This window comes from Rhincodon typus, chromosome 10, assembly GCF_021869965.1.
Source record: "Rhincodon typus isolate 14 chromosome 10, sRhiTyp1.1, whole genome shotgun sequence".
Taxonomy (NCBI): Eukaryota; Metazoa; Chordata; class Chondrichthyes; order Orectolobiformes; family Rhincodontidae; genus Rhincodon; species Rhincodon typus.
This window is the reverse complement of record NC_063341.1, coordinates 38,026,471-38,049,626: the sequence shown is the minus strand read 5'-3', so window position 1 is coordinate 38,049,626 and position 23,156 is coordinate 38,026,471. Positions and strand designations below refer to the sequence as shown.

The window sequence follows — 23,156 nt, the reverse complement described above, 5'->3', positions numbered from 1 at the left end:
TGAACATTAATTTCCTTGTTTTGATATTCAGTTTTCCTGCACGTAAAACTCAGAATCCAATTTGCCACTTGTATAACTTTTTCAACCTGAACACTTTCATTTAAAAATATTTAATTTTGCATCACTATATCTCTCTCTATTCTTGCAATTTGTTAAGATTTATCATTCACTTCTTTTCATGCTTTGTGACCCAAACAATATTTTGTTTTGACAGACTACTACAAGATACAAGTGAATTATGTATCACCACAGTGAATTTTGTCTTCTGCAGGTTCAAGGGTTATCAGCTACAGTTGGCAGAGACTTCTCACATAGCTCAGCGAGTTTAATTCAGTTTGATCCTGGTAAGTTACACTAATATAAGACTGACTACAGTTGAAATTTGATTACCATATTGCTTGTTACCTTGGGAATAAAGAGTTCTACAGTTGACATAAATATGACAATCTTAAAATCTTAGCCAGATATTTAAATTTTCCTCTAAGATTTTTATTCAAAGGTATTGACTTCCATGAGAACCATTAAGTAAGATGGTGAGCTTATGCAATACTGGCCATCTATCCATTTGTGTCCAATCCTTAATTTACCTGACATCACACTTTCACTTTTCCAGTAGAGAATATCGAATAGAAAGTAAAGGTCGAAATCTTAGTTGGTATTTCTTCTCCCCAATTGAAGCTTATATGGAAATGACACAGGAAAATAGAGCTTAGTCTACTTTTTCTGCATGTAGTTGTAACATCTAACACATCACATTACAAAGTCTTCCCATTCACTCAAAACTTGATAATTTACCCTTTCCTTCTGGCTCCACAGTTAGGAAGTTTTTTTTTAAAGCGTTTCTTTTTAAGGCAGATTCCAACAATCTCTTTAAGGACCAATGATTTGATTGCTCTCAGCCCAATGTACACAACCCATAATCAGACATGATTCAATACAGAAAAGGATCCTAAATAGGAAACAGAACTACAGATTGTTTCATATGTGCAGCCTGGAAGGCTCAGGCTACCTGATCTATCTGTTTTACAGGGCTCTCCCTTAGTGAAATGGGGGAATACGAGGCATATGTCACATTAGTCTCTCCAAGCATCAATTAGGTCCTGAAAAATGGGCAGTAGATGATCTAATTTTGTAACTGCTGTGTATAGGAAACTTTGCTCTGCACATCAACTTCTGTAATATCACACAGACTAACCATAACTCTTCTTTCTTAAAGTTGGACTGAAAAGCATTCAGTGTAGCTGAGTGTAACTGCAAACCAACAAACTGATTTACTTAAATGAAAATACAGGAATAATACAATGATCCTATGGAAGAAAAACGTAATGGCAGAATCTTATAGGGATCTGAAGGATGTGGGCTATGGTGAGATTTGTAGAAGAATCAGACGAGAAGTCTGACAAGGGCCTTCCCAATATTTTTCTCAAACAATATGGCAAGATTCTTGCCAGGCAGCGGTGAGTTGCCAATAGAGGGGAATTACTGCTTTTTAGATGCCTCATTGATGGTCCAGCTTACCTCATTAAATTCAGTTGTCTATCTTATCAATCTCGTCAAATAAGCTAGACATCGAGGAAACTCAACATGGAGACCAGAGCTGTTACCTGGCAAATTCGACTTGCTACTTGCCCCATACAACCTCCATATTACACATGACCAACCAATATTTCATGATCCATGAGCACCAACTGCAAGCATCACTCATTCACGGATACTGGTATCTGATATGTGCCAACTCCTCTTAATGGTCACAACACCTCACCATTCATAGAAACAGAAACAAAGAAGATAGGAGCAGGAGGAGGCCATTCGTCCCTTTGAGCCTGCTCCACCTTTCATCACAATCATGGCTGATCGTCCAACTCAATGGCCTAATCCTGCTTTCTCCCATAATCTTTGATCCCATTCACCCAAAGTGCTAATCTGGCTGCCTCTTGAATACATTCTATGTTTTGGCATCAACTACTTCCTGTGGCAATGAATTCCACAGGCTCACCACTCTTTGGGTGAAGAACTGTCTCCTCATCTCCGTCCTAAATGGTCTACCCCGAGTCCTCAGACTGTGACCCCTGGTTCTGGACACACCCACCATCGGGAACATCCTCCCTGCATCTACCCTGTCTAGTCCTGTTAGAATTTTATAAGTCTCTATGAGATCCCCCCTTATTCATCTGAACTCCAGCAAAAACAATCCTAACCTAGTCAATCTCTCCTCGTATGTCAGACCCGCCATCCCTGGAATCAGCCTGGCAAACCTTCGCTGCACCCCCTGTTCAGGAAGCACATACTCACATTGCAGGGCACTAGCATCAAAAGAATTTTACACACACGCAGGCACCCAGCTCCTAGATTTGAACAGGCTGCATCTCAGGATGTCTCACTTTCTCTCTCACCAATCACTCACTTAGTGCTTAGCTGCATGTTCACAGCATCCATACCTTGCTATGCTGTGAAAAGCCTGTTATTACAGTGGTGCTTCAGCCAGAGCTGCACTGACCGTACTGTTTAGCAGAGAGACACAGACAATGCTTGTCAGTACGGACCTCATGAGGTGGGGGATAACATCTCAATGTACGTGGGCATGGAGGCACTGTCTGTTAGTGACACAGTACACATACAGTCCAGGGGCATGGCCATGGTCAGTCATCCACTGTAACTCCGGAGATCTGTTCCATTACAGCTCAGTGAGTGAGCAGCAGACAGTTCTGACAGGCCGTCTTTCCTGTTCCTTCCCTCCAAGTCTTTCATCCCAAAATATGAAAATTTTCCATGAAGATGGAAGTCAAACAGAAGATACAGACCTGAGATTCAATGCTTTTTGATAAAGAGGCTAATTTTGGCTCGCACTGGATCTTGTTTATTCATGGTTTCATAAGGTGGCTTGACATGTGGTCATCTGATTGCTGCAGCCATATTAAGTTTGTTGCTTCTGGAAAAAAAAATTAATCCACGATGGTCCAAGTTTTGAAGTTTGGTAATGCCATTTGCAAACAGATAGTTCATGTTTCACCATATTCACAAGAGTTGCCAAATGATCAGATAGAATTAGAAAAGGACAAGTGTTACAGAAAATAATGTAAAAGTAACAAAATGTATTCAAATTTTTTAATTGAAACCAAATCCTAATTAAAGGAATCTACTCCTAGTATTATTTTTTAAGGTTAAAACAAACTGAAAACATTGCCAGTTTGATAAGGTCTGCTTATTCACATTTTTTTTAGCAATTGTGAATTCTAGGTTCCCAATTCTTTTACAAAGATTAAAAAAAAATGAATGTTTTATGTTGTCCTGTAAGCAATGTGAAAACAATTTGCATATGTTGTGGAGAAGTAAAGTTGATGGGTATGATCATCTGGATTAAAATTTGAATGCAGGTATTTCCATTAAGGTGTGGAATATTTTTATTCATGATGATGGACTTGAAGAGAATAATGAAAAATTGAAAGTGCAGCTGAAGACACCAGTGAATGCCATCCTTGGACAGAAGGACATCTCTTTGGTAGAAATTGTAGATTTGCACGGAGGTATGAGTTGTAAATGCCAGGGCTCATGCAATAAGCATGAGATACATTTATTTTAAACAACAGCAATTTGGAATTATACAGCACTCTTCTCACCAAATAGCAGTTTGCTACTGTCCCACTCCAATCTCATTCTCGCCTTCCAACTTTGATCCCTCTCTCCAGACAACCTCATTTGTTCTGCAATATTACACCACTCCGCCCCCAACAACCCAAGATATAACAAAACCTGAGAACTTCTATTTTGAGGCATTCAACATTCTATCTCCCTGAGTCCTCAAGTCTCCAGTCCCTCACCTCTCTTTGCCATTGACCCAACTGCAAGGCCTCAAGCTTCTGCTATGTAGGCCCCTGATCTGCCACTCACTTCCCTCAATGACATTGAAGGCCACCTGATTAATCTTCTACTTTTCCTCTCCCACCCCCCAATTTAATCTCTTTTGCTCCCTGATCAATACCACGGTGATTGAACCCCTGGAGCTCCTGTCTAATAAAACCTCTCTTCCCTATCCCCAGTTGACCCCCTGCTGTGGTTAACTCCCCAACCAGCCTGATGGACCCTTCTTCTCCACCATCCCTGTTCTTGATTAAACTACTTCAGATCAATGCTCATCTTCTATCACATCATTTCCTCTTCCATACTGATCGGCTCCCCAAGCTTTTCCCAGTCTCATGTACAGACTTGCTTGCTGAAACGGAACCTTCACAACCTGCTCATCTCAGGAATTGAGGCTAAGCCTGTTAATCAAATTGGCCTCTGAGTGGGGTACATACAGTATGTGGAGGAATCACAATTTGTAAGTGGCTCATGACTTTCTGATCAATCTGTTTCCTAGTGATCAGATAAGTAAGCATTCTTTTTATTGATTTCAAACAATTTTGGTGACCTATGATTAAAGAATTCATATATTAACCATATAGAGTATCATATATTATAATTAGCAATGAAGAAACAAATCATGATTTGCACATCTAAGTTATGAAACATACCCCCAACTGTTTGTTTATTTGCAGACTGGTTTTCAAACAGATTTTTCAAACAAAGTCAATTTTTCAAATCTTCTACTTTCAAATCAAATCCCTAATGATATTTTAAGTCACAGGACTCCAGAAGCATCAAAGGAACTCTTCTCTCCTTGTGTCAATGTAGAAACGTAGAAGATAGGAGCAGGAGGAGGCCATTCAACCCCTCAAGTCTTCTCTGCCATTCAATACGATCATGGTCAGAAATCTCACGACACCAGGTTATAGTCCAACAGATTTATTTGAAAACACAAGCACCATGTGTCACAACCTGGTGTCATGTGATTTCTGACCTTGTCGACCCCAGTCCAACACCGGCACCTCCACAATATGATCATGGAGAACAATATCCAAATGCTGCCCTCCCTCCCTTGAACCCTTTAGCCACAAGAACTATATCTGCCTCCTTCTTGAAAACATCTAACATTTTGGCCTCAACCACTTTCTGTGGCAGTGAATTCCGCAGGCTCACCAGTCTCTGGGTGAAGATGCCTTGCATACTTGCAGTAAGACATCCTTGTTCCTGTACTCAAATTCTCTCACTATGAAGGTGAACATACTGTTTGCCTTCTTTACTGCCTACCGCACCTGCGTGCTTACTTTCAGAAACTGATGATGCCCAGATCTCATTGAACATTCCCCTCTCTCAACTTATCCACATTTGTCTGTTGCTTTATTCAGCAGTTTTCATTGATTGAAAACGAGGTTGATTGCAAACTCAATGAAATTATCAGAAACCTTTATGAGCTTCTAAGTGCAGAATATCTTGTTCCAGAGCCAAGGATTATTAGATCATTGAGATACAGTAAGTACAGGAAAATTAGGCCAGGAAAAGAAACTGGTGTTAAAGACTGATAAGTCACGTGGACCGGACAGGATGCATCCTGGGATATTAAAGGAAGCAGCAACAGAGATAATGGATATACTGGTAGTAATCTTCCAAGAATCCATGAATGGAGGCAGAAAGGAGTAGTAGAAAGCTGTTTGCGTGACTGAAGCCTGGTGTGCAGTGGTGCATCACAGGGATCAGTGCTGGACCCCTTATTGTTTTGGGGTGGCTGATAAGTAAGGTTGCCAGATTGTTGATAGATAGGAAGAAGGTGTTAGGTTAAAGGAAGATATAAACGGAATGGTCAGATGGATAAATAAGTGGCAGATGGAATTTAACCCTGATAAATGTAAGCTGATGCACTTTGGAAGAAGTAACAAGACAATGGAGTACTTAATAAATGGCAGGTGGCTAAGAAGCTCAGGGTAACAGAGAGATCTTGGGGTGCTTGTCCAGATCCCTGAAAGTGGCAGGTCAGGTTAATTGAATAATTAAGAAGGCATAAAGGACACTTGCCTATATCATAGATTATAAGAGCAGGGAGGCCATGATACAGCGGTACAGAACTTTGGTTAGGCCACAGCTGGAGAACTGTGTGCAGTTCTGATCACCACACTACAGGAAGGATGGGATTGCACTGGAGGGGATGCAAAGGGAATTCACTAGGATGTTGCCTGAGATGGAGCATTTTAGGTATGAAGAGAGACTGGATGAGCTTGGCTTGTTTTCTTTGGACCAGAGAAAGTTGAGGTGGGGGTGCCTGACGGAGGTGTATAAGATTGTAAGGGGCATGAACAGTGTGAATAGGAAGAAGCTGTTCCCCATAGCTGAAGGGTCAATACCGAGTGGGCATAATTTTAAAGTGAAAGGCGGAGGGTTAGATGGGATTTAAGGAAGAACTTTTACACCCAGTGTATGCCGGGGATTTGGATTGCACTGCCTGGGAGGGTAGTTGAGGTAGGAAACCTCAGAACTTTAAAAAGTACTTGGATGAGAACTTGAAGTGTCATAACGTTCAAGGCAATGGGCCTAGTGCAGGAAAGTGGGACTGATGTAGCTAGCAGTGTAGTTTTGGTCATATAGACACAGTGAACAGAAGGGTCACTTCTGTATTGTATGATTCTGTGATTCAATGAATCTTTAGATTTTGGAAAAGTTCCAGAGGATTGAGAAACTGCCAAAGTGATACCTTTATTTAGAAATGGAAGGAGACAAAACACAGGTAACTATAGACAGATAGCTTAACATCTGTTATTGGGAAAATGTTAGAATGCATTATAAAGCATTTAATAGCAGACCATTTAGAAACACATGATACAATCAAGCAGAGTCAGCATGGCTTCATGAAAGGGAAATCATTTCTGACAAATTTACTAGATTTTTTAGAAGGCAACAAGCAGTATATATACAAGAGAATAAATGGGTTTAATGTATTTGGATTTTCAAAAGATGTTTGATAAGGTACCTCACATTAGGCTGCTTCTTACAATAAGAACCTGTGTTGTTGACAGTAGTATATTTAGCATGGAGAGAAGACAGAATAATGGGGTTATAGCAGCAACCTGTAACTAGTGGAGTGCCATAGAGATCAGTGCAGGGCCACCATTGTTTACAATATATATTGATGACTTGGATGAAGGAGGTGAGTGCACAATAGCCAAGTTTGCAGATGACATAAAATAGATGAGAAGGCAAGTGGTGACAATGACACAAAGAGTCTGCAGAGAGATATAGACAAGTTTAGTGAATGACCAAATACTTGTCAGATGGAATATCATGTGAGAAAATGTAAGGTTATGCACTTTAGCAGGAGGAATAGAGGAACTGAATATTAGTTAAAGGCTGCAGAAAGCTACAGAGAAGAGGATTTGGGAATATTTGTGCATGAATCACAAAAAGCTAGCATTCAAATTCAAAGCGAAGTAATAGGGAATGTAAATGGGATGTTGGTCTTTACTTGAAAGGGGAATGACATATAGCAGTAGGTAGATTTGCTAAAACTATCCAAGGCATTAGTCAGACCATAGTTGCAAGACTGTGATGTTTCAGGCCCTTTATCTAGGGTAAGAAGCTTCACTAGGCTAATACCAATATGGAGGGGTTGTCATAGGAGGAAATATTGAATAGGTTGGGCCTGTACTCTTTGGAATTTAGAAGAATGAGGGGTGACCTTATTGAAGTAACTCTTAAGGATCTTGACTGGGTAGATGCAGAGAGATTGGTTGCCCTGTGGGGAGAGTCTAGGACCAGAGTGCATAATTTCAGAATAAGGAATCTCACATTTAAGACATGAGGGGGAATTTCTTCCCTCAGAGGGTACTGAATCTGTGGAATTATTTTCGGCAAAGGGCTGTCAAGGCTGGATTGTTAAATATATTTAAGGCTGAGATATCAGATTTTTAATCAGTAAGGGAATCAAGGGTTATACGGAAAAAGCAAGAACGTGGAGTTAAGAATTATTAGATCAGTAATTAGCTGCGCACAGTATGGTGTTGATTTCTATTGAAGCTTGACACATTTGAGTCTCAGATCACCTTAGCTCCATTTAAAAAAAGGGCCTGTTGAAATAATTATGAGTAAGTGGTGCACAGTAAGGAAGGAAAGATCACATCCAGAGTGAGACACTGCCTGAGTGAGTATATAGTTTGGGTAATTTGGAGGCAGTGTGGGAATTCAGTGGAGTGGGAAGAGGTAGTTTTTGCCAGTTTTTTTAGTTCATAGTCTGTAAGATATATTTACAGGATAAATTGAAGCCCAGGATCAGGGGCCCAGAAGAAAAGGAAAGAGTGACATCACCGATAAACCATAAGTTCATTGGTTAGTAATAGCTACTACCTTGAGTATCCACATAGCTTACTTACAGATTGAAGGTAAATTGCGTGAAATATTTACAGGTTACAAATTAAAAGATTAGTAAGAAATTTTTAAAAATCAAATTAAGAACTAAGTGAGTAAAATTGATATGCCAGGCCAGGCATGATGTGGGAGCTGATGGACCCCATATGTGGTTCATAGTGACCACTTCTGCAGCAAGTGTTGGCTGCATGAGGAACTCTGGCTCAGAGTTGATGAGCTGCATTCTGAGCTTCGAATACTGTGGCACATCAGGGAGGAGGAGAGTTACCTGGACACTATGTTTCAGGAGACAGTCACACCCCTTAGATTAACTACCTCAAATTCGGTCAGTGGTCAGGGACAAAAGGGTGTGACTACAAATGAGGCAGGTAGAGGGATCCAGCAGGTAGTGCTGAAGGAGCCTCAGCCCTTGAGCTCATCTAACAAGTTTAAGATTCTTGCTCCCTGTGTGGATGAGATGGGGGGAAGCTGTAGGGAGGATGAGCAAACTGAACATTGCACCATGGGATAGTGAGTCATTCAAGAGAGGGGAGAAAAGAGAAGTGTAATTGTAATCAGGGATAATTTAGTCAGGGAAATAGACATTGTTCTCTGTGGCTAGGATTAAGTATTCCGAAGGCTGTGTTGCCTGCCTGGTGCCCGGGTTCAGGATATCTCATCTGGGCTGCAGAGAACTTTGGAGTGGGAGCGGAAAGATCCAGTTGTCATAGTCCACACAGGTATCAACGATATAGGTAGAAAGAGAAAAGAGGTTCTACTGAGGGAACATAAGCAGCTAACGAGCTAAATTAAAAAGCAGAACCAAAAAGGTAATAATGTCCGGATTATGACCTGAGCTACAAGCTAATTCACACAGGGTCAACAAGATTAAAGAGGTAAATGCATGTCTCAAATATTGGTGTGGGAGAAACGGGTTTGGATTCATTGGATATTAGCACCAGTACTGGGAAAGGAGGGAACTGTTTCAATGAGATGGGCCCCACCTGAATCATGCTGTGACCAGAGTCTTGGTGAATCACATGACTACAGCTGTGGATGAGACTTTAAACTAAATAGTCAGGGGGTGAGTTCAGTTGCATGGAAAGTGGTAAAGGGACTGAGGGCTCAGCAGAGGTTATTAAAATTTCCAGTAATAGCATAAACAGTATCAAAAAGGTCAGGAATCCAACTTCAGGCACATCACATAAGGGGACAACTACGAGAAGGGACTGAGTGTGTTCTACTTAAATGCATGCAATACATTAAGTAAGGTAATTGAGCTTGTAATGCAGATTGAAATCAGCAGGTACAATGTTACGGGGTATCACAGAGACGTGGCTGCAAAGGGATCAGGGATGGGAACTAAATAGCCAAGGATGTTCATCCTATCAAAAGGACAGGCAGATGGGCAGAGGGGATGGGATTGCCTTGTTAATAAGAAATGAAAGTAAATCAATAGCACGAAGTGACATAGAGTTGGAAGAGTTAGAATCTGTGTGGGTAGGGTATGAGGAACCTCAAAGGGAAAAGACCCTGATGGGAATTATGTACAAGTCTCCTAGCAGTGGTCAGGATATGGGACTGAAAATAAATCAGGAGATAGAAAAGCCATGTCAGAAAGGCACTATTACAGTAATCATGGGAGAACTTCAATATGCAGGTAGACTGGGAAAATCAGGTTGACAGTGGATCTCAAGAAAAGGAATTTGTGGAATGTCTACAAGATGGTGTTTTGGAGCAGCTTGTGGTTGAGCCCACTAGGGAACAGGCTATTCTGGATTTGGTGATGTGTAATAAAGTACACTTGATTATGGAGCTTATGGTGAAGGACATCATTGGGGACAGTGACCACAATATGATAGGATTCACCCCACAGTTTGAGAGGGATAAGCAGGAATTAGGTGTAATGGCATTAGAATTGAATGAAGGTAACTACAAAGACATGAGGGAGGAGCTAACCAGAGTTGATTGGAAGTGGAATCTGGCAGGGAAGACAGTGGAACAACAATGGCAGGAGTTTCTGGGGGTAATTTGGGAGGCAGCGTACAATGTGGTGAGGTTTATTGGAAACCAAAGGATTGGGAAGCCTTTAAAAAACAGCAGATGACAACTTAAATAGCAATAATGGGGAAGAAGGTGAAATATGAGCGTAACCTAGCTCATAACATAAAAGAAGATTACAAGAAATTTTTTCTTTGGTGTGTAAAAAGCAAGAGTAGACATTGGGCCACTGGACAGTGTTGAAGTTGGAGAAGTAGCAATGAGGAAAAATAAAATGGCGGAGGAACTGAATAGGTACTTTGCATCAGTCTTCACAGCTGAAGACACCAGCAGCATGCCAGAACTTCAAGAGAGTGAAGGGTACAGAGGTAAGTGTAGTGGTCATCACTAAGAAGAATGTCCTGGGGAAGCTGCAAGGTCTGAAGCGGTGGACAAACTCTCGGCCCACATGGACTATGCCCTAGAGTTCTGAAGGAGATAGCTGAAGAGATTGTAGAGGCTTTGGTGGTGATCTTGCAAAAATTGCTGGAGTCAGGGAGGATCTCAGAGGACTGGAAAATGGCTAAATGTAACACCCATGTTTAAGGAGGGAAGGAGACAGAAGACAGGAAATTATAGGCCGGTTAGCTTTTCCTTGATCGTTGGTAGGATTTTATAGTCCATTATTAAGGAAAAGTTTACAGATTCCTTGGAAATAGGAAAATAGGGCTGAGTCGGCATGGTTTCATCAAGGGGAGGTCATGCCTGACAAATCTCTTAGAACTCTTTCAGGAGGCAATGAGCAAGTTAGATAAAGAAGAGCCAGTGGACATGATCTATTTGGATTTCCTATAGAGCTTTGATAAGGAGTTGCACAAGGGGCTGCTCAATAAGACAAGAGCCTATGGTATTAGGCTCAAGGTACTGGCATAGATAGAGAATTGGCTGACTAGCAGAAGGCAGCAAGTGGGGATAAAGGGGTCTTTTTAAGGATGGCAGCCAGGGACAAGTGGAGTTCCACAGGAGCCAATGTTAGGACCACAACTATTCATATTGTACATTAATGATCTGAATGAAGGAACTGAGGGCATTGTTGCTAAGTTTGCAGATGACACAAAGATAAATGGAAGGACAGGTGGTTTTGAGGAAGCGGGGAGGCTGAAGAAGGACTTGGACAGGCTAGGAGAGGGAGCAATGAAGTAGAAGATGGAATACAGTGTGGGAAAGAGTGAGGTTATTCACTTTGGGAAGATGAATAGAAGTGTAGACTATTTTCTAAATGGGAAAAGGTTTCTGCAATCTGAAGCACAAAGGAATTTAGAATTCTCATTCAAGATTCTCTTAATGCTGACATGCAGGTTCCATTGGCAGCAAGGAAGGCAAAAGCAATCTCCGGATTCATTTCAAGAGGGATTGAATACAAGAGCAGGGATGTAATGCTGAGGCTGTATAAGGCTCTGGTCAGACTGCATTTGGAATATTGTGAGCAGATTTGGGCCCCATATCTATGGAAAGATATGCAGGCATTGGAGAGGGTCTAGAGGTGGTTTACAAGAATGATCCCAAAGATGAAGGGATTGTGATATGAGGAGTGGTTGAGGTCTCTGAGTCTGTACTCAACGGGGTTTAGAAGGTTGAGGGGGGATCTGATAGAAAGTTACAGAATACTGAGAGGCCTGGATAGAGTGGATGTGGAGAAGATTTTTCCACTAGTAGGAGAGACTAGAACCCGAGGGCACAGCCTCAGATTGAAGGGACAACCATTTAGAACTGAGATGAGCAGGAATTTCTTCAGCCAGAGGTTGGTGAATTTGTGGATCAATTTGCCAGAGAGGGCTGTAGAGACCAAGTCGTTGAATGTATTTAAGACTGACATAGATAGGTTCTTGATTAAAAACAGGATCAAGGGTTATGGGGAGAAGACAGGAGAATGGATTTGAGAAACATATCAGCCAAGATAGAGTGGCAGAGCAGTCTCGTTGGTCTGAATGGCCTAATTCTGCTCATATATCTTACGATCTTATGTTCTTATGATCACCTTGAATGGTGGAGCAGACTTGATGGGCTGAATGGCAAATGTCTGTTACTTTTTTTTATGGAAAAGTGCAAACCCATCACAGCTTCTTTCCATTAATTTAATTCGGCAGAGAATCAGGATTCTGGAGTTCTTTCCACTTCATTGTCTCATTCTTGTTTGCCCAAATAATCCAGTCATCTCATAAACAAGGACAGAAGATCTCTTCCACAAAATCTAGTGCACATGGACAAATTTCTAAAATTATCTTTCTGCAGGTAGGTGTGATCAGACTAATTTGAGAACAAGAGGAGATGATAATAACAGTCATATGGACAGTCGTTTAAGTGAACTCACAAAGACATCTGCCAACTTACCCACTGATAAAAAGGAAGATATATTCAATGAGGGAGAAAGATTATTCTCAGAGCCTGATCAGCACTGGAATCATGATACTCACCCTCCAAGGGGCGATGTTCCTCACAAGGACCATTTTTTGGACAATTATAGAACACGGATCAGAGATGATGTTTCTCCAGTAACTCCCAGTACACAACTTCAGGCTTTTGGAAGCAGCAGAGTGGTATGAAAAAATTACAATTTCCAGTCAAAGATTCATAGATACAGTCTTGATTGTTCCTCTCACTGATTTCCTTTTATGTGAAATATGCATTAGTATAATCTCCTAACCATCATAAAAGTAGGAAATTGAAACATTATTACTATTTATCTGATATTACCTTTTTTTTCATAATTAATTTTGGCTGTTGCGATTATGAAGCTGTGAGTAACAACTTACAATTGTTTGCAGATTCCTCCCTCATCAATTCAGAGAAAGAACGGGGAGATTGTGTGGACAGTAAGTTTTTCTGAAAATATGTATACTTGTGTTGCAACATTTTTTTTCAATGTAGTTTAACTGATAAAGAATTACAACGTGGATGTAACAGAGGGATTAAAGATGAACATTGCAAAAAGCAGCATGCAGATGATTTTAATTTTAAAAGGTTACCGCTACTTTGTTTTTTTTTGTTAGTACCATGGGATGGTGCCAATAAGAGTTGAAGAAGGAAAATTTCCTCACTTCTCTCAAACCAGAGAATATCAGGCACCAGACTTGTTCCAAAAAGACCTCCCATCTGAAGATGAAAACACTCAATCATTCAGCAACGACGGTCAGGTAGATGTTATCATTCCTTACAACTCCTGCACAGATTGAGGGAGAATGATTCCCCAGAGTGATTTTTTTTTTAAATTTGCAGTTCTTCTTTCCATTTTCATCTGTTAAAACAGAATTTATAGCATTTGTTAGCTTCTGTATAAAGGAGGAAAATATTCCTGTTTCTTCCTTGTGTACTTCCTTGATGTAAGGACTGTAGTCATGGCCCAGATTCATTGGCTGTAGCTTTAAGTGGCAGATTCAAACGATATGAAAGGTGCAGAATGTTTGTCTCTCTGTTTTAAGTGCTGTGGTATCCACAGAGGTAGAGACTCCAAACAGAGGAATTTCACAGGACCCACAGCCTCGGACAGATCATGCAAGCAATACAACTGCTCAATCCAGCCAAAGAGCACAAGTGGGCCCCACCTAGTAGAGCAGGCTGGGTTTATCATGAAAGAATGACACCTAACCTTTTTTATTTTCACATTGTTAATAATGACATTTCAATCTCCTGTGTTTGCGGACGAAAGGAGGAAATGTGAGAAGCTGGGATACCATTCTTGGTCCCAGAAAGCTGTAGAATTCCCAAACATTCCATCACAGTAAGTCCTGGGATGCATTCCTCGAGGCATAAGTGTTCATTAGTCTCTAAGAAAGTGTAGAAGGGTCACAACTCCTAACAGTTTCCCAGGGTTTATGACAGATGTTTACAGTGTATGGATCCTGGAAGAATTGCCAAGGTCATAGACCCACTCATTTTCAGGAGTGTATAGTTTAAGCATCAACTCAAATACCCAAAATGGTTTTGGATTTCCAAACCTATATTTAAGATTGACACCCATCAGCAGCCATGTATAATGGGACCTCCAGCAGCAGGTGGCGATGGAGAAGGTGGGCAGCCAGGACAGTCAAATAGACACACTCTGAGGAAATAAAGGGTGTCTTTGGGGAAGGTGATCACATGGAAAGAATGAACAGACAGATAAAGGATTCCTCAATCTAGTGTAAACCACAGGCTTTATTCCTTGTCTATATTTCCCTTGTTTAACCTTAATTTCCCTTTATAATTGCAATGAACTGATGCCAATGGAATAAAGAATCCCTGCTTCCTGATTTTTGGGCATTCCATGTGTTCCAATCTCATGTTGTATATGTATGCCAAACCATTTTTGATAAAGTTTAGAAGAAAGTAAGAAATCTTCAGGCTGACTGGATTTTGAAATGGAAATGGATTTCATAGTGACAATAATTGAAGCATTTTATTATCAGATGTTCAAATGTTTAAATGAAGGACCAAGGACCAGTGCTGAACTGTATCATACATCAAAATGCAGGCAGGTGAGACTATTTTAATTTGGGAACATAGTTGGTGTGGACTAATTGGATTGAAGGGTCTGTTTCCATGCTGCATAACTCTATATAAAGTTACAGGTAGTATTCCTGCCCTAGGCAGTATCACAGGTAACAGGGAAGTTGCAATTATTCACAAGTAGATCTTGAAGAGTAAAAATTAAAAATTTGCATTGATGATCATTATCTAGTGACTACTGACTGATGGGATGCATGTGTGTGTGCAAGTGTTTATGTGCAGAATAAATGAGGACAATATTAGGTTGCAAGAAACCAGCTAGCAGAGCCCAGAGAATGATAAATGTATTGGAACTTGACAGGAGGACAGGAATAATTTTCTGGAAGAAGTCTAACAAGATACTTCTGATCTTCACATGGTTGGGTCTTTAGCTTCCAGCCATTTTCTAACACATCTTTATTCCACTGAGTTGAATGGGGAGGCCATGTAGGTTTGAGCATAATGGTAATGATATCAGGATCTGTTCAATGCTTAGTGGAATCCTGCATAAAACACTCACACCAGGGCAATCAATATTCATAACGGCTTTTTGAGTAAGGATGGTAAATCTGAATTTGTAAAATCATAGATTCTCATGGCTTAGAAACACGCTATTCAGGCTTCCGATATTTGTATTGGTTCTTTCAAGAACTTTTCAATTCACTCAGATACCATGCATAACCCTCCAAATTACTCCTCTTCAATACATTTCCAATTAGCTTTCAGAAATTCTACTGGAATTTGCTTCCTCCACCCTTTCAAGTTGTATGCTTCAGATTTTAACAGGTCTCAATGCAAAACTATTTCTCCTAGATCCCCTTCTAATTCTTTTGCCAATTATTTTAAATCTCTGACATTTGATTATCAAGCCATTTGTCAATGGAATCCATTTCTCTTTATCCATTCAATCAAATAATCTATAATTTTGAAAACCTCTATTGAATTTCCCCTCAATCTTCTCCACTGTACAATCCTAGGTTACCTAATTTCTCCCCATAATAACCATCAATCCTGACATCATCTCTATTTCCACAAAGGCCTTGATATCCTTCTTAAAACAGGATACCTAGAATTATGGACAAAACTGCAGCTGAGGCTGAACTCCTGTTTTGTAAACATTCAGGACAGCATCATTGTTTCTTCTATTCAAGTCCTGATTTACAAAGTCAAATATTCCATACACTTTCTTAATCACCTTATCAATTTACCTTGCTACTTTCGGCATTTGCAAACATGTGCCCTGAGATCTCTTTACTCTTTGCATCTACTCAAAATAGTACCCCTTTTGTTATAAAAACAAAGATTGCTGGTGAAACTCAGTGGGTCTGGCAGCATCTGTGGACAGATAGCAGAGTTACCATTTCAAGTTTGGTGACACTTTATCAGTTTTGAAGAAGGGTCATTGCTGAGTTTCACTAGCAATTTCTGCTTTTGTTTCCAATCTCCAGCATATACAGTTCTTTGTTTTATTTTACCCCTTGTGTTATATTACCTTCCCATAAATCGACAGGTGGTTTCACACTACGATAGGAGAACACCAGTTCTTATGGATAAATGAGCTGCATAGAGCCAGTTGACTGTTTTATTGGGATGTATTTTTGAAATGATAATGAATGTTCAAGAAAATGAAAGGTTGTTACAATTTTATGCCGTGAATATGTAAATTCAAGCAGGAGGTGACAGCCTAGTGGTATTATCGCTGGACTGTTAATCCAGAGACCCAGGTAATGTTCCTGGGACCTAGGTTTGAATCACACCACAGCAGATAGTAGAATTGAATTCAATCAAAAAATCTGAAATTAACGATGACTATGAAACCATTGTTGATTGTCAGAAAAACCCATCTGATTCACTAATGTCTTTAGGGAAGGAAACTGCCATCCTTACCTGGTCTGGCTGACATGTGACTCCAGCCCCTCAGCAATGTGGTTGACTCTTAACTGCCTTCTGGGCAATTAGGGACAGGCAAAGAGTGCTGGCCCAATCTGGCGACATCCTCATGCCACGAATGAATTTTTTTAAAAAAAAAGTAACAATGCATCTTATCTGGGTGACGAGATCTCCCCCACTGGCTGGAAAGTGGGCAGGAACGTCTTCCCTTCATGAGAAAGTCCACCGGTATTAAGTGGCAAGTGGCAGGCCTCTCCAGGATCAAGGGCACTGGGGACAGATTTCCCACTAACCAAGATTTCAGCCAGGTCTAGGCCCGAAACATCAGCCTTCCTGCTCCTATGATGCTGCTTGACCTGCTGTGTTCATCCAGCTCTGCACCTTGTTATCTCAGACACCTGCAGCTACCAGTTGCAGGCTGTGCCACTGGGAGAGTAAAGGCGTCATCAGGCAATGCATACGGGAGAGTCTTAGGATTACTGAATGACTAAGGCTACAGGTGAACAAGCACAGAGCAAGGGTCATGGAGTGGAGGAGGGGGAATCCATAACAAGAGCAGGAGAAGTGACTCTCATTGGGCAACTCCCCTCGCTTCCTGATGCTGGGTCCCTTGATCAGGCACAGATAAACCCCGTCCTAGTTCCCCACAAGCAGATTTGACAAGCCTTGCCTTCTGGGTTTTCCACAAGGTGGCTGGCCAACAAGACTCTGGTTCAATTCCAGAAGTGGCAGGATGAGGTCCTTAAATGGGTATTAATTATCCACTCAATGGTCTCAGTTGGTGTAGGGGTGGGATGGCTTTCCATGAGCCTTTCTGCCATGGATTTAATTGGGGCAGAGGTGAGAACAATGTCGGATTCCCAACCGTTACCCTTCCAGCACATGAAACGCACCTACCTCCAAGCTCCCCTTCAGGGAGGGCATTTTTCCCAACATAGGCATTAAGCAGTGGTAACTTCCATTTGATAGTAATAGAAAGGTTGTTTTATTATCTTCCTGTTGTTGTCCATGTCCCACGAAAGCTTAAACCACAGTGTAGCTCTCTTTGAGCTAGCAGCCCTTAGTACCTCCCAAACATAATCATGCTCTACATTTGAGGCCAGGACAGTAAACATTGAAACCACAAAGTACATCATGACTAAACCTGGCTATCTTCTCATTTAATGTCCAAGTACTCAGTTTCCAGTAAGGGTCATTAGATCATAATCAGGATGGGAACATGACTGTTTATTCCCCTCCTTAGCCGAGGGGCCCTGTATCTAATTATTGTTCCTTGCCCCAGTGCCGTGATTGAGATTCACTAACTCAGAACAGAAGGAGGGATTAAACCTGGTGTAATGTTCATTTCCTGCATGTGTTCTGCATATTCCTCAGTACTTACAGTTTTAAAAAAGGTTCATGAAGTATACAGTTGTGGTTTACCTCAGAGTCAAGGAGATTTCAATTACTTTTATTTGAAAACTACAGCATATTTGAAAGAAATGTTAAGCAGCAATTACAATTTTGCATACTTACAGGCAAATCAACAAATGGAATGTCCTTCAGGCTGGACCCAGCACAAGAAACATTGTTATATTCTGAATCCTGTGAGAAATACAACCTGGGAAGGAGCTGAAATGGCCTGTAGGCAAATGTGAGCAATTCCTGTCAACTGGCAAATAAAGATTCACTCAGTGAAGTTCATTTCAAAACCTGCAAGGCATCTACTTAAGGATATCAGGTTTAAGCCAGTGGTAGACAATCAATGATAAGAAAGCCAAGAATTGTTCTTTCAAGAATAATGGGCAGACCTAATCTGTTTTCAGCAGGAACTGCTTTCCTATGACCAATACTAGAGCTGATGAATGGCTTTTGAGTTAAAAATAAGCTGCAATTGCTACACAAGGTTTATTTGATAATATATAATATTAATTTATAGTAAATGGCCATGTTGAAATGTTTTGCATCATACTTCCGGCCTATATTTAACTAACCCCTTGGCTAGTGAATTGATAACATTGTTATGAAGCAATCTGTAACCCATTTCATATTTTCCTAAATCTAGCAACTGATTTAATTGTTTTATCCTGGGTTAGTGTACTACAACTCATATTTTGGTTAAAGAGGCAGGATATATAATTTGGGATATCACCAACATTTGAAATACATAGGACAGAAATTTGGATAAATCAAGGTATCATAATTGAGAGAAGCCAAGTTTGGATTTTGAAAACTGTTAGATTGTAGAAGGATGAAAGATTGAATGAGCTTAGAACTTAGCTTGAGCTTAAGGTGGATGAGCTTAGTTTGTATATCATTATAAAGAATTAATTAATACAGAGATGATGTGAAGGTCTTGATTTCAGCATAGTGAGGTTCAAGGAGAAAGAGGAAGTAGCAATATATTTGAAAACGTCGTCTGAGCAATGTGAAGTAGTTGGAAGATGGCCATTTGATTAACAGGATGCCGAAATAATAGCAGTCAACATGTAGGGTGACATTTTGTCCTCAGAGCCAGGCATTATAGGTTCAAGTCCCACTCCAGAGACCTAAGTACAAAATCCAGGGTGACACTCCAGTGCAGCACTGAGAGAACACTGGATGATTAGAGATGCAATCTTTCAGTTGAACCCTTAACTAATGTTATTAAAACAAGTTGCTTATGCTGTTATCACATTAGAACTTTGCTGCATATGTTTTGTTTGCTGCATTTCTGATGTTACAACAGTGTAGTAATTAGAAGTACTTAATTGGCTTTCAAGCACTTTTGGATTTCTTGGGGTTATGAATGCACTTATATGAATTAAAGCCTTCCAAATATTTATTTTCAAACTGATACAGAATATAGCATAAGCAAATAATCAATATAGGAAAGCACTTTGCCAAATATCATCCACTGTTTATCCCTGATAATTATTTTAACATTGTCAAAATGTGTATTATAATATGTTAAATGGTTATTTTTTCAAGATTGGGATGATAATTAATTCTTGTTATTTTCTGTGTATAGGCTTCATGCTAATTTAGTCAGTGTACATTCCAAAAAGGAACTGAAATGGCTTTGGAACTTTGCCAGAAGACAGTCATTTTGGATTGGTATGTATCTGGGGAGAAATTCAGAAACTGTGATCCATAAACCAATAATACATTCTTCCTAAGTTTATAAATACAGTACATTGAAGTAATGGCATTTGAATTTGTCTGTGGGTGGACTTCTGATGTCAAATGTTCAATGTTTGGTTACTTATTAAAATTTTGCAGCATTTGTAACCAAAACCATAGATTAAATGTTAACTCTGTAACATACTATGCACATACCTCAGACTTTACCTTACAGTAAAAGGTCCACTCAAAATTAGTCAATTTATGATATAGAAAGTGAATGAGTACGGCACCCTTGATGGATGCAACTATGGATTTAATAATACAGATAAGGGAAATGGCAGATGATTCAAATCCCAAAGATATCAGATTAGCAAGGTACCAATGGGAAATGTGGAAAAAGTTCAAGGGGGAAAGGGTCAGTGGACAGAGAGTATGGAAAGTGCCAGGAATCTAACTTCAGGCACAGCAGATAAGGGGATAACTATGAGAAGGGAGGTAGTCAACAAAGGACTAGGGTGTTGTACTTAAATGCACGCAGTATGCAAAACGAGGTAGATGAGCTTGTAGCACAGATTGAAATTGGCAGGTACGATGTTGTGGGTATCACTGACTTGGCTACAAAGAGATCAGGGCTGGGAGCTAAATATCCAAAGACACATGTCCTATCGAAATAAAATGTGCTGTCATCTTCATTAGTAAAGTCATGAAAAGAATAGGTTTAAGAGTGAATGGCATCATCCATCCTAATTCCCATTTATTGCATCTCAAATTGTACACAGTTATGAAGGTTTGTATAAAACAAACCTTGCAACCAGTTATGAGAATTTGTATAAAACAGACCTTGCTACCAGCAGTAAATGATTAAGGTGGATGTTAGGGTCAGTTTACTCAGTTGGCTAGATGGATGGTTTGCAATGCAAAATAATGCCAACAGTGTGGGTTCAATTCCTCAGTGGCTGAGGTTACCATGAAGGACTGTCCCCCACCTTTCGCTTTGCCTTAGGTGTGGTGACCCTCAGGTTAACAGTTGTCTCTCTCCAATGAGAGAGCAGCCCTATGGTTTTGGAAATACTGCGGTGACTTTACTTTTACATTAATCTCTTAAAACTGCACATTCAACAAATACACAATTTTTTGGCATATATTTTTATTGTTAACCTTCAACTTTTTAAGGACATTTGGGGGATGCAGGCTTCAATTTGGGGTATTTTGGAAATTGACAGTGAATTATTTTTGAGAAAAGTCATATATGGTTTTGGAATGAAATGGAGCAGCGTAATGATAAATAATGGTCATGTATAAGCATACATGAGTGCCTAACATTGTAAATACTTGTAATATAGCTTCTGCAAAGGTTTGATAACTGATCAAGTTCATAATTATTACTTAATTTGCTGAAGATCAATGTTCATATTAAGTCAAATTTAGATTGCAGTGTACACATTGGCAAGGTAGTTGTATTATTTTTAAACATTTCTCTTGCAGGCTTAATAGAAGAGACTGGTTCTGGAAAATGGGCATGGACTAATGGAAGACCAGTAACCTTTACAAACTGGAAGAAAAATGAACCTTCAATAAGGAGAAACATTCAGCATAGATGCACTCTTGTCCAGGGTAGAGGCAAATGGGTGACTAAACAGTGTAATGAAGAAAAGGATAGGTACATCTGCTGTACTTCTGTATCAAGACCTTAACCAGCCCACCTTAAAAATGGGTCATGTGTTTACAAATATCAGGGCAAATGCTTCAAAAATACAAGATTCAGAATCACTGACTGCCTTTATATGCAAATGATGACAAGCTTAAATATTCCTTTCAGGTACTTTGCCAGCCAGCTGCTCAACCGGAAAACACAGACTCTATTGTCTATACCCTGTAGAATGACTCATTGTTAAGCGCTAAAAAAATGTACTTTATATGTGTGTTAAACTTCAATGGTGAATGATAAATCCTATTACTGACCTTAAAAGTGAGTAAAAGATACCTGAAAGTAGAGTTCCTAAAAAAAATTAAAAGTCATCTTTCAGATACAAGTAGGGTACAAAATAATGACCTTCACAAGAAAAATAACACAATTTGTGGTAGGCCCAATATTGCACATTAATCAGTAATATTTTTTTCATTTTTCACTGTACTATTTCATCTTCAATTCACATTAATAATTATGGATTAATTGAATTGCTGTGGACGGTGTGTTGCAACATTGTCAATTTGTGGAAAATTATTCTTTCTGTTTGGTATTTTCAGTAAAATCACAAATATTTTGTAAAGGAATGAATTTATGCCTTAATTTGAACTAACAACCACAGGACTCATTTATAAATATATTCACAATATTGCTACACATGGTGATGAAATAATTCTGACCCATTTATGCAATTTCAACTTAAACATCAGATTCTCATGACTGGAATTTTCCTCATTCTTCTTGCATTCTTACTTCACAATTAACATGAAATAAATAGAATCAAGTATTAGCCACAGCTTTGTATTAAAAATCCATTGCTGTTGATGATATTACAGCTTCTGCCAACAACACTTCAGAGAAATTATCAATGAAACTATGGCATGTGTGAAATTATTACTTATCAGCACGATTGAGGGTTTTTCCATTGTGGCAATCAGAGGAAGTACATAATTTCCTTGTATCTTGCTAAATCAAAATTTATCTCATGGAATTCAACTCCAATTAGTCTTCTCAGTCTACACACATTATGTAATAACAACACATTATTTTCTCAATGAATAAAATAGTAATGTGCATCAATAGTACATTTTTGCCTTTATTTGCTTCAGACAACATCTTATACTGTACTTGATTTTAAAATTCTCTCAGATCATGCTACTTCAAATCAAACTGGCATATTCAAAAAAGCTTCAATATATGTTAGTAAAAGCCTTGTACGCAGTAGCATGTATAATCATTTACAATATTATGATTTTTAAAAAATAGTTGTGCAGAAATGTATACCCTATAGTAAAAGAAAGAAAGGATTTTTGATTGAAAATGCTGTCCTAGAAAATGAATATTTAAATTCTCATTTAGATTGCTTGAATGATAACATAGCAAACTATATGTGAACTAGTCCGATTATTGTTCTACAATATAACTACATTTCTATTGATATTATGTGTGATATTTTCAGTCTTTTCATAGTAAATAAAATAGTTTCAATCATTATTTTCAAAAAGTTTTGAATTTCTGTGCCATGAATTGTCAAATGCTCTTTGAGATTCATAATGTATCAAAATGGATTAAACAATTTAAAAATCATAACTAACTATTCATGTCTTTAGATGACGTCTTTGGTTGGGTACAACTATTCTGAAACCAGGAAGAGAGTTAGCATACAAACCATTGTTAAAGGGGTGTGCACTGTTATGTTACACTTATGAATAATGCATCAATTGCCCTTCTATATTGTGGGAAACAATCCAAGACAAGGTGTACATTCTTTTGCTTCCAAAAT

General features: G+C 39.4%; 1 protein-coding gene across 1 annotated transcript in view; it reads left to right on the top strand.

The window, feature by feature from the left end:
• The window catches only part of frem1b (Fras1 related extracellular matrix 1b), a 188,316-nt gene extending 165,383 nt beyond the window's left edge, over nucleotides 1-22,933 (top strand). Inside the window, exons 29-36 of the mRNA XM_020530931.2 lie at nucleotides 272-344; nucleotides 3,375-3,524; nucleotides 12,481-12,785; nucleotides 13,014-13,061; nucleotides 13,239-13,382; nucleotides 18,120-18,235; nucleotides 19,592-19,677; nucleotides 21,172-22,933. Of these exons, the coding sequence (XP_020386520.2) occupies nucleotides 272-344; nucleotides 3,375-3,524; nucleotides 12,481-12,785; nucleotides 13,014-13,061; nucleotides 13,239-13,382; nucleotides 18,120-18,235; nucleotides 19,592-19,677; nucleotides 21,172-21,380 (1,131 nt within the window). The 3' untranslated portion in view covers nucleotides 21,381-22,933. The remainder of the gene's footprint in view (nucleotides 1-271; nucleotides 345-3,374; nucleotides 3,525-12,480; nucleotides 12,786-13,013; nucleotides 13,062-13,238; nucleotides 13,383-18,119; nucleotides 18,236-19,591; nucleotides 19,678-21,171) is intronic.
• The last annotated feature ends 223 nt before the right edge of the window (nucleotides 22,934-23,156 follow it).